The sequence below is a fragment of the Enoplosus armatus genome, unplaced genomic scaffold (genome assembly GCF_043641665.1).
Source record: "Enoplosus armatus isolate fEnoArm2 unplaced genomic scaffold, fEnoArm2.hap1 Scaffold_104, whole genome shotgun sequence".
NCBI classification, from domain to species: domain Eukaryota; kingdom Metazoa; phylum Chordata; class Actinopteri; order Centrarchiformes; family Enoplosidae; genus Enoplosus; species Enoplosus armatus.
In genome coordinates, this window is record NW_027261202.1 from 9804 (window position 1) to 22431 (window position 12628).

The window sequence follows — 12628 nt, forward strand, 5'->3', positions numbered from 1 at the left end:
TTTGATGCATCTTTGGGTACGGGTTAAAACAAACAAGATACACTGTGTTGATTAGTGAGTGCTAGGTGTATTTTTGAACTTTGGACAGAGCCAGGCTTTGCTGTTTCCTTCTATTTTCAGTCTTTACTGCATGCTAAGCTTGGCTAATCGCTCCATAGTAATGCAGACATGAGATCCATATTTATTTTCTAATCTCACTCTTGAAAAGAGAGCCTGCAAGCACATTAATCAAAATATTGAACTATTCCTTTGAAAGGGATTGCTAGTAGAGTGAGTCCAGACTGAATTATCTGAGCAGCAATATGATGGATTGCTGTGAAACTTGAACCACCGTGAGGTTGACGTTTGTGCTTTTTAAGGAAACAATTTAACAACTGTTGGATGGATTACCATTGAATTTGCCACATTACATACAATTTGCTGATAACTTCTGTGATTCCTTAACTTTTCATTTAGCGCTACCGTCAGGCCAAAATCTCATTTTGTCCAATACTCTGGTTTATAACCAAATACCTACAAAAACTAATTAAATTCCCGTCAGCCTCAGCGTTACTATATCATGTGACAATATGCGATTGTGAACATAGTAAACATTATAACTGCTTATAACCATCGGGCTTAAGTGCAGCTTCACAGAGGTGCTAGCATTGCTGTAGACGTTTGTCTTGTTTAACTGGGTATAACAAACATTAAGCAATTTCATTCAGCTTTTACAACATGAAAAACATCAAAACAATTTAACCAAGACAATTCCTGATAAACTACGTGAGACAATTAAAAACCAGGCTGTAGATATACTCATTTTAATTTATGACATTCACCAGATGTAATTTACAGTAGGTAACATTTCTCCACTTTTTGTTCATACTACAAATCAGATGATTGGGATTGATGAATATTAACTAATAATATTAAGACTTTAAGAAATTAGGAGAGAAAGTGAAATTAGTCCAGTAAATTACATGGACAAGAGTCAGGTAGCGTTTTGTTTATGTGGCTGTGTCTCAGTGGCTGCTGGTTGATCGTTGAACCATCTCAGTGCGACATTCTTCCATCTTCATCAATAGATCGGCAGTCATGGGGTGATCGTCACCGTGGGTCGGCTTTATGATTTGATAGGCCTGGGAAAGGAGAGATGAACATGTTTACAGTGTGTCTCAGATGTCATTCCTGCTATCGCTGGAACAACGTGGGACTGTGCTGAGTACACTGTAGTTGAACGGATGTAACTCTGCAAAACATGTTTAAAAAGGAAACGTTTGTAATTATTTTAATGTAGCTAATGTCTCCAAACCGCTGCAATTGACTTGTGAATAAAATGTTATAACTGATAGGAATGATGGACAAAATAATGAAAATAAGACCATCGCTGTACAAACTATTGTCAGTATTTCAGCCCTCACACCTGTTTGAATGTGTCCAAAGCGTCCTCAATATGTTCCAGGTAATGTTGCAGCTTTCCAACTCTCATCAGCTGGACTCCATGGACCGGATGGGGATCAGGGTAGTATTGTCTTTAGAAAGGAGAGACAAAGAGAAGATGAAAACAGAGGGAGAGACGTGGGTCTTCTGTTGGTTAATAGATTTACTAACACATATCTCTCAATCAATGTATCTAAATATTATTGTTTTTACTCCTTTTATGCAGTTATTCTTCTGGTATCCCACATGTGAATTTGCTGAAAAATGCTTTATACTGTTACTTAAATTACTATTTTTATCTAAGCTCAAAGAGGAGGCATTAATACTTCATCTTATCTGAAAATGACCAAGCAGAGACTTATAAATCATAAACGACTGTATGAGTGTCTTCATAACTTGCTAATCTACCAATTGACCCATTGATTTCCGGCCACTTATCCAGGCCCAGGTCAAGGGGAGTCAGCAGGCTAAGCATATTGCCCAGACATCCATTACCCCAGCCCCGTTTTCCAGCTCCTCCTGGAAGATCCATGACTTATGCAGAGGCAGCTCTCCTTCTGGTTATACACAGCTGGATGGCTTCTACCAACAGTCCTGTCACCTCATATTCCCATAGTACCGCCCAACGAGACACCCAGAGGAACACGATAAAAAAACATATACATCCAAACTCCCGTCACCCCTCTGGTCTCCTTGCAAGAGTAAAGAGCTGGTCCTGTGTTGCATGACCAGTACATATTCCACATTACTCCTCATGAATTTGAAGTTTGACAGTTGTCCTCAATCTCCTTTCTAGCACCTCAGCGGCATAAGCTTTCCCAAGGAAGCTCAGCAGTGTGATGCCCCAGTAATTGTAGCACATTCTCTGGTCCAATTTCTTTAAACATGGGAACCACCACAGGCACTGTCCTTGAACTCCACATGACACAAAAATGACGAGATGACATTTTGGAATGAGGATCGGCAATGAGGATTTTATTCTGTGCAGCTTTACAAGGAATGCATCTGACTGAAGAATTTGAAACCGTGCATACGTAAGTAACTGTTGACATCTTTAACCATAATAGGCAGCCACAAAAAGCCAGTTAAAGCAAACTATTCATTACATGATGAACTTCGATCACTTTTAAATGGAAGTGTACACTAGTGGCAACAATGTGAAAAATATGTACTTTAACTTAATCACTTTAATTTGCCAGTTTGCTCTCTGTCACTGTGAGGCCTGAGGCACTCCTCTTACATTCACAGCATGGACAGCAGACAACAAGACAGATGATTAAACGGACAAGACAAATAAAATATGCTCTGCCAGTCTGTGTCTGTATAAAAGTGTGATGCATATACAAGCAGGAGTGGGTGAGAAAGAGGAAAAGAAAAAAGAGATTATTCAAGTATGTGCAGGTGTGCATTATGCATGTCTCTGTTTCTGTTGTCTGAATATACCTGCCTGTGTGGGTGTGTCTGCATGTTTGTGCGTTTTGCATGTTTGTGTCTGAGTTCCCACTCCTCTACATTATTTGCCATCGTAGCCCTTTCATTTTATTACTTTTCATTCCAGTTTCACTACTTTAACACACAGACAGACAAGCACAACTAACACTGCACATATTCCCATGATACATGCACAAAACCAACATGTAGAAAGACACAGACACACAAACGCATACTGTATATATTTATATATACACACACACGACTGTAGTGTACTGACAAGCACGTACACAGTGGATCTGTATGTGTGCACTCTGTCACCTCAGTGAAAAATACACAGAAAGAGTGAGTGCTGCCTGACATCTTTTGATGCCAAGGTTTTGATCAGTAATGTGTATCCATGGTGACAGAGCCAGAGTTCTGATCAGCCTGATCAATGATTTTGACATTAAGAGACTCCCACAGCCCTCACGGACACAGGCACACGCACAGTGGAAAACATTTCCATATGATCTGTTTTTAATCTATTTAGCCACTTTGTTCATCTAAAATGCAAATAATTGTGTGACAAATGGATTTGTATTTGCATGTGTGCATACAAATGGATACGCATTGATGCTTAATGATACGCATTGATGCTTAATGATACACACTGACGGTTAATGACCTTTGTAGAGACAGTACACCCCACATACATGTATAAACATACATGCTTTCAAGAGACAGTTCACACACAAACACAGAACTGGGACATTCCCTGTCCTCTAAAGATAAATACACACCAGGGACCTTTAGGAAGCAGCTTTGTTGTTGGTTAACACTGGAGTTCTCAAAACACTCATTTACCCGACTCTACTTGTCATTTATCCTCTTTTCTTCTCCACCCCCTCCTCTAATCTCTCCTTCCTTTCCCTATTTCACATCTCCTTTGCTCTGCTCCTTCCTGTTTATATTTGTGCTTTTTGCCCCGCTAGCTGCAGGGATTAAAATTGGTGATGTCGGTCGGTCGGTTGGTTCCTTCTCTCCTCTGCTGCGCTCCATTCATTCCTCTCCTCTCTCTCTGTTTTCTCTTGATTACACATGCAAAATGTTATCTTTATTTTATATAACTACTGTAAGACGGCATTCAAATGCTCGCTGACAAAGCACACTGAGACACAAACCCCACTCCATTTACATTTCTTGTGGCTCTCTCTCTCTCTCTCTCTCTCTCTCTCTCTCTGACACACACAAACAAAAACAGCTGTAAGTAAACACAGACAAATGAATACACACATGCACACCGGCTTTAATGTATGAGTGTGCATGTATGTAAGCTGTGGTTACACATGCACACAAAGATAAGGTCAGTGTGAATCCACTTCCCACTCCTGGTGTATTTGCCAGATTTAAACAAACCACAACAGGGTCAATATGCTATCACATAAATAGATAGAAAGTAAAAATAAATAGAAACTGCACTGCATCTGCTAATAACAGAACATTCATCTTAATTATTTCTTTATGGACTGAAAACAGCAATTTTAATCAACTAAAAGGTTTTGATTCAAAAGGAAAATCTGTTAGCGAGTGAAATCAAAGTTAATGAACAGCCAGAGTGATTTAAAGCTCTATAGCTTCTTTGATAATTTTCCAGCTGACTTCTCACTTACAATGCTTACAGCCCATTTGTTCATACCTTCAAGCCTAACTGAGCTACTAACTGGCAAGTCTACCAATTACAGAGGTGGTCCCCAATCCTGTGGTTGAAATTGAATCATTAAACAGGAAGTTCAAAGACTAAACCAACAGCATTAGTCCTCCATGAATAATAACAAGTTACAATATTGATTTAATTACCAAGCCAGTGATTCAAGCTGCCATGACATGCAAACACACACATCAACACCAAACTCCAATTATATTTCCTCTTTGCATATAGAACCACACAGCAATTAAAATAATTTCATTAGCTTGCTGTCTCCTGAATTCTCCCGTCCTTTTTTTCCCCGGGAGAGTAAATTGAAGGGAAATACGGTCTTGCCGTATGCAGCTAGTTAGAAAGCCATAGCTCTCGGCTATGAGTAAGAGAAGGGGCAAGAAGGAGAAATTAATAGTTGTGGAAAAGTGTAGCATTTCCAGGCAAATGCAGTGGAACTAATGAGGCTCTTGTTTGGAACAAAAGATGCACGGCCTGCTGTTAGTGAGTGGGAAACATGGATTATCTTCCTAAGTAGAGAACCGAAGAAGGAGAACGGAAACGTGGAGGAAAGATTAGCTGTGAGTATTCTGCTTAATTGTATTTTGTGTGCAAATTTCTTCAATTTCTTTCCTAACTTGTTAATGATCTTGCGACCTCTTATATTTATCATGCAACCCCTTGGCAGGTCCTGACCCACCGGTGTGGAACCACACTGATATATATTTATATATTTATTTTCACAGTGCATCCAAACATTAGGACACCCCGGGGTGCTCTTTCACATGAGTTATGTAAAACTCTCACACTACATGCACTTACGTTGCTCATCAGTTTGTGGTTTTCAAACAGGAACTATTTTGTGACGGGTTGGTAAGTATTATTTTGTATACCTTCTTTTACTCAACGTGTCTTCTTCTCCTTCAGTCAGAGAATGGAAAGAAAAGTGCTGTGATGGTTTTAAAAGATTTTATATTTCACATGCTCCCACCAACAGATCCATGAAGACTGACAACGTGGGTGCACTTCACTGGTCTACCGAGGCCACTGTCGATGCAGAAATCTTGTGTGAGAGATTTCTCTCTATAAAAATGCTGAATGTTATTGCAAAAAGGGTGCATCTAGAGAGAGAAGTCCTTGTCGGTTTTTTTTCCGAGGGACCAAAAACCAGAAAATAATGAAGCTGTGCATTGCTGAGAAAGTTTTAGCTCTCTATTAGTGCTGCAAATCTCAATGGGATGTCACATTTAAAAAAAACAATATTAAGCAGCAAAATACATCTAGAGAGACAACGTAAATCAAAATAGCTGTTAAGAGTTTTTCAGTCTGGAGCTTTACTTTATGTGCATTCACGTATTCATGAATGTGTGTGTGTGAGAGCATGTCGAGAGCAGTAAACTATGTGCAGCATGGAGACATTCAATAAGCCTGGTGTGTACAGCCTGCAGCAGGTGTGCATTATCTGCACACAAGCGCAGGGAAAAACCCTCTCTATACATCACAAACTGAATAGAAAAACTGAAAAAAGACCTGCAGAGAGAGTGAGAGAAGAAAGGAATACAGAATGAGGGGAAGGACAGGGGAAAGATGGAGACAGAGAGCTCCTGCAGCTATCTTTCTTCCCTGCCATCTGAAGAGCCCAGAGGAAGATAGGAGATGAATATGGAAGATCCTCCTCCCACTCTCTCTCTCATTTCTCTCCTGAATGCCTTTCTCTTCCCCTCTTTCTTTTTCTTTCATCGTTGTCTCCCCAGTGCATTCCTCTAGATCTCTTTTTGTCCATTTTCCTCATTTTATACCTCACTTTTTTCTGTTTCCCTATTTTACCCCACTCTCCACCTCTTCCTTGAGATTCTGTCCTGAGATCCTTCATTTTTACCAACTATTCTTCCCTCCTCTTCTCTCTCCCGGGTTGTACTCCTCTGCCCTTCACTCATTTGTCATTTCTCATCTGCTTACGTCCCCTCTTACACTTCCACCCTCACCTGACCCCTCTCTCTGTTCTCTCTCCCTAAAACTCCCACAACCATCCCTCACTTTGGTTTCTCCTCTGCCTCCTTGAGACACATTTTTCTCAGTTTCTTTCAGCTGACACCGATCTCTCCGTCCTTTTCTCCTCATCACCATCTCTCTCTTTCTGCTGCTCTGTGTCTGCTTATTTATTGATAGGCTGTATTACTGTTTCTCTCCTGTGGATATGTTGTTGTGTGTGTGTGAGAGCACGGCTCTGCCGCTACAGCTCTGCCCTTCACACAAGATCGATTTGTCACTCACACACACACACACACACACACACACACACACACACACACACACACACACACACACACACACACACACACACACACACACACACACACACACACACACACACACACACAGGAGGTAAGGGTGTGTGAGGGCTGGAGGTCCTTACCCAGAAGCAAATTAAAACTGTTGATGCAATTTACCGTAATCTGAAATGTAGATCAAACTAAATCTTTGGACTTATTAAAAGTCCACAATCGCTTTATTTCAGTTATTTCCCCCTTTATTAGGAGAACAGATCTTCTATTTCTTTGTACTTTTCTCTTTGCTGCGCACTACGTACGTACTCTTCTCTTCATTTATACATCTGCTCTCTTTGTAACGTCACCACCTTCTCTTTCATTCCTTTCTTGCCCAATCATGATCAATTCTTGTACTTTTAAATTCTAAATATTTCAGGTATAAACTTAAATTAATGCTGGCAAAACAAACTGTTGGCTTGCCAGCCAAGATAGTACATTTCATCTGGAGATTAGAAGACATTTAGCTGGGCAGCTGGCTAAAGAATAAAGTTCAATTTGAAGGTTTTCCAAAAACCAGCTTACTGATCCTTATTTGCTTGTGTTTTGCACATTTGCCTGTAATTTCTGAAGTTGCAATGCGTTGAGCTCTCTCAGCCAACAGTGATTACAATGATAAACCAAGAAATTTTCTTTCAGTGTTTTCCCTCTTTCATGTCTTCTTTATACTAACTTTCTAAACCAACCTGTTGAGCTTTATTTCATCTCCACAGGGAAAACAGAAGGAAATCCTTGTCTCCTTTATCAGGTCAAAGAGTCAGATTCGGCACATTGTGAAATCTCCTCAGAGTCGAGTCTTTCAACACTTTCTCACTGCTTTCAGTGCTCATTCTACAGTTCAACCGCAAAAAAGAGCAAAGGATGCATCATAGATCACTATGATATACACAGGGTAACCTGCCTGAGAATCTCCTCCTCTCTTTCAGAGTGTTAAAAAATGATAGAGCTTGTCCTAAAATAACACAAAGTGCCGCCTGGAAGCCTTGAGACGACTAAGAAAGCATCAGGGTTGAGCAGCAGTCCAAATCTTTGAAGTGAAAACTTTGAGTTGTGCAAGTCTGCCTTAACAAGTTGCAATCTGGATGCACTCTGGACGAGTTACTCTTCTCCTTTTCCTCATTTTGTGTTCCATACTAGAATCAGAAAGTCCCTTAGTTTTCCCCATACAGCAATGTCCTACCTTAGACACACACACACACACACACGCACACACACACACACACACACACACACACACACACAGTGACTCACTTGTAAACTGGAAGTGTTTTCTCCCCATGTCCCACAGCTACGTCCCAGTGTCCCAGGTGAATGGAGGCATCCAGAGCCATGTCTGTCATCCTGAGCTTATACAGGTTTTCATCAGGCACGTCACCACCAGCTGTTGATAACAGGTGACTACAGCTCTCTAGCAGTGTTTGCCAATCTGGAGGGTCACTTAAGGAAAATATACTGGACGCCCCAAACAATGTGAAAATTAAAGCTGCTCAGGGAAATGTTAAGTATTTATGAGGACAGCTTTGTCTTTTTTAACTTAAACCACCTAACTGTTACTGTTGACTCATGCATTTATATGTTTGGGAGGCTACATTCAATCCAGCAGTAAAACCGTGAGTTCTCATTATTTCAAAGAAGTCTATTGGGATAAAAACATGTCAAACATCAAGAATCACCCGAATCTCTGAAATGTCTATCAGTCACATCACAGTGAAGAGGTCTCTGCTTATTCAGTCATCATCACACAATACAGTAGCTGATGGATGATGCTTGGTGTGCACTGGCTGTAGTGGATCTCGGAGGTAAAGGATACCCGACTCTGCTTTCAGTCCCTCTAGTCTGGGAAGAGCCTCCTTCAGCAGGCGCCATGTTGATTCTTCCCCTGACAGCATGAGTCCGTCCTGGGAGAGACAGCAGAAAGACCACCTGAACATCAACACCGACTGAGTAGACATTAATGTCTGAACAAACACACTCTCGTACATACATGACCGCACATAGCACCATTATGACGAGTGGTGAAGATGTTGACGTGCCTTCACATACCTGACTAAGATTGGAAAAATAAAATTATAGAAATGTTTTCATTAATAAAAACACTTTTTCCTGTTTCATATGCATCATACACACAGATATGCATAGACAGACAAAAACAACACACAAACACCAATCTCCTGGGTTTGATGTCAACAGTCATCTGTCGCCATGACAACTTTGGGTCACAACCCAGCAGCACTGCCATTATCATCATGAGGATTAAAGAGAAAGAGGGGGAACAACAGAAAGTGTGTGTGTGTGTGTGTTGTACGAGGAACAAAGGTGAACTGAATAAAATGAATGCTATTGTCCCAGAGACTAAACAGAGTGCTCTCTCCTGCCTTATCTCTCACACACACACACACACACACACACACACACACACGCACACACACACACACACATCTTTGAGTGCTGCTGTATTGCAGTACAGTAAGACCCAAGTGTTGTATACGGCATATGGAGAACAAAGCTAGAGGCAGAAGTGCAGGAAGAGAAAAAAGAAAAGGAGAGAGAGAGAGAGCGAGATACTGGAACAGAAAGATCGAGTGGATTAAGATGGATGGAAAAGAAAACTGCAGCTGAAAGACAAGATAATTTTTCTCATTTTTCAGTAGGTGGTCAGAGGGGGAGACAAGGGCAGAGAGAGAGAAAAAGAGAGAGAGAAAGGGGTGTGAAGAGGTGGAGCGTGACAGAGTGACGGAGAGGAAGAGGAGGACAGCAGGAGATAAGACAGGACGTGAGGGTGAAGGAGGAAAAAGGAGGAGAGGACAGGAAAGGGTACACAGAACACGTTCTGCACAGATGACTAAGCCAACAGCAGCCTGGCTGAAGTGTGAGTGAGTGAGTGAGTGAGTGAGTGAGTGAGTGAGTGAGTGAGTGTGTGTGTGTGACAGACAAAGAGAGACAGAGAGGAAGAATGCATGTGTGTGAAAACCACAAGTTTTACACATTTCAATTTTGGCAGTTAAAAGATGAATAAATGTGGGTTACGTTCACATACACACCAAGGACCCAGTCATAGGCTGAGGCAGTCATCCATGAGGATCAGTTAAGATGAGTAGAGTACTCAAGGTACTTGAGGCCCTTTAAACTTCTCTGCAGGAGTTTTTATTGGAGTTTGTTATATTGCGACATACCACTGAGTCACTTCTATTGTTTCATCGCGTACAAACATAGGTTCCTGTCAGTGATGCCAGCAGAAATTTACCAAGTGATGCTTCTACCTCTGGCAAGATATTTTATGTACTATGTTAAAAGTCCGATATTGTAACTTTGGAGAGGTGTCTCTTCAGACATGTCTGGACTGTGCTAACAGGGAAACAGGTGTATTGATGGGATGCTTTTGTAAGAAACAATGTCTTACACTGAGAATTGTCCTGAGTTGGATCATTATGTACAAGTACATGTAGCCATTGGCGTAGTTTGTATGCTTGTTTGGAAATGAATGACAATTGTGTAGATAATCGAAACCCTAAAAGATCAGCAGTGAATGTGACGATATAATTTGTGTTCCTCTTACTTTGTCTTGAGAGTCACATCGCTGGCAGTGGCAGGTAAAATGGTACTGGTCCTCCAGGTGTCTCCGTCTATCTTCAGTCAATGACAACGTCTCGATGTAACTTATAGTTAGCTGCAAACATTGAGAAGCGTTTAGTTTGAGACAGAGTTTATTTGTTTATATTTTATTTTGCCTTTTTTCTGTATTTGTTTTTACTACATAGCAGACTTAAATGCAGTTCAGTGCAGAAAGATGAATAATTTTAAATTGTGTAGATTGAGTATGGTGGAGAGAGACACTGTAGGAGTAAAGTGTGTGTGTGTGTATCATCCAGATGGCATGGATGCATCTCATTACATATAGTCAGGAGAGATGGTGAAGTATGGAAAATGAGGGAAGACTGCCAAGCAAGGAGGTGTCATCCTGCTTGTGTTGCAGTGATATTTCACTTGGCGATCATTTTCAAGGATTAAGTTCATTGTGCCTCCATCAACATTTATTATTAGTGACACAATAAAACTCAGACAATAACCACAGTGATGTCCATGGAAAATAGATTATGTATTACTCAAAACAACCTCAGGCATTGGCTCCTCCATCAATAACAACAGCAAATAAAAAACATTCAATAAATATTGCTCATAAAGAATGTGAACATAAAAGCAGAGGCAACATCCCAGTCCATAAAACCATGTTAATATTGTTAATGTTGTGAAGAGTGTGAGGGTTTTTTTCTTGCGCATACCTCCTCTTCAGGGTTGATATCCCGAACAGCTCTCAGCTGCAGTTTTGTTCCCTCGAACACCATCACACAGTTTGGCCTACAGTCGTGGTTTAGCAGCGATAAACTTGGAGAGAGCAAACAAGATGATGATGATGATGATGATGATGATGATAGCGAGAGAGAGAGAGAGAGAGACAGAGAGAGAGAGAGAGAGAGAGAGAGAGAGAGGAGATAAGATGAGGAGGGAAGGGAAGGTGAACGAAGAGAGAGAGACATTTCAAACCTATCCAGGCAAATCTGGTGTGTATGTGTGTGAGTCTCTGTAAACTGGCAGCTCTCTCTTTAAAGAACTTCTCATCTTTTTCCAGTGTTCCCTTCTTTATCACAGTACATCTGCTGCACACTGAGTAAGTGACGAAGACAGAATAAGCATGATAGAGGTTGAGACAAATTTTAACTCGTGACACAGCTAGAGCCTCATCCTGCTGAGCCACCAACTGTCCAACTGTTTAGTCAAATCACTGAGACCAATGACTGAAATGGAAATTTGTACAAACATATTCATTTGAGTGACACATCTCCCTCAAGATTACCATCCATCAGCCAGTTCAGTGTGTTTCTTCAAGCCCTGTATCCAAGGTGCTGAATATCACCTGACTTCTCATCATGAGAATCCAGCACCTGTAAGTTAAGACCGAGCGCTCCAATGAGCCAAACGCTGAGACAAAAAGTTACACACACGTGGACACACACAAACACAGATAATTCCCTGCACAGTATGACAAAATGAGAACTCCGCTTCTGTCATAACAAATGTCACTCTTCATTTCTTTCTGTCGGCCTCTCTCTCTCTCTCTCTCTCTCTCTCTCTCAGACACACATACACAAATAAATCAGGAAACGATGGGTACTCCACTTCTGTCACAACAAAGGCTTTTGACTCATTTCCCCAAATTTATTATAGAAACAACCAATCCTCCTACTCATCCACACACACGCTGACTGACAGTGTCAGCATCAAAACACTGATGTCAAACGTGATTGTTTTTTATTTTTATTTACACTTTGATTGAATGCATGGAGGGCTTTTTTCCCTGAAGTTTAATATTACCAGCATTACCTTAGTGGGTTTTATTTAAACCATAATGAAACAGCATTTTGAGACAATGATCATAATGGCATAAGACAACTGTTGGGGCAGGATGTGCTGCAACACAAGGAGGAAAAAAGTGTAAAGTATTGGAAATATCTGTACAGGAGATTTCATTTATCGAATTCTGGTTGTTATTGGCTAAAATATTTATATATCCCTGCTGGCACAACATGACCTAACAAGTAGTACTACACTGTAAAACTTAGTTCAACAGCACCACAAACTGCAGCCACAAAATTATCATAATTTAATCAACGCCTCTCTAAAACAGTTTCAGCACAAACTGAACATTATAACCTTCATGCAGGGAGGATTTATAGCAGGACTGTAGTGTTAGACTGCAGCAGTTTTAGCTCGG

At 40.8% G+C, this 12628-nt stretch overlaps 1 protein-coding gene across 1 annotated transcript; it reads right to left on the reverse strand.

Moving 5' to 3' along the window:
* Positions 1-806: 806 nt before the first annotated feature.
* Positions 807-11249, reverse strand: LOC139307196 (histone-lysine N-methyltransferase SMYD3-like; the record flags this gene model as incomplete). The annotated part of the gene is made up of 6 exons (XM_070931057.1): positions 807-1121; positions 1406-1514; positions 8110-8284; positions 8669-8756; positions 10415-10525; positions 11139-11249. Coding segments are annotated over 6 exons (711 nt in total), but the record flags the coding sequence as incomplete, so codon positions are not given.
* Positions 11250-12628: the final 1379 nt, after the last annotated feature.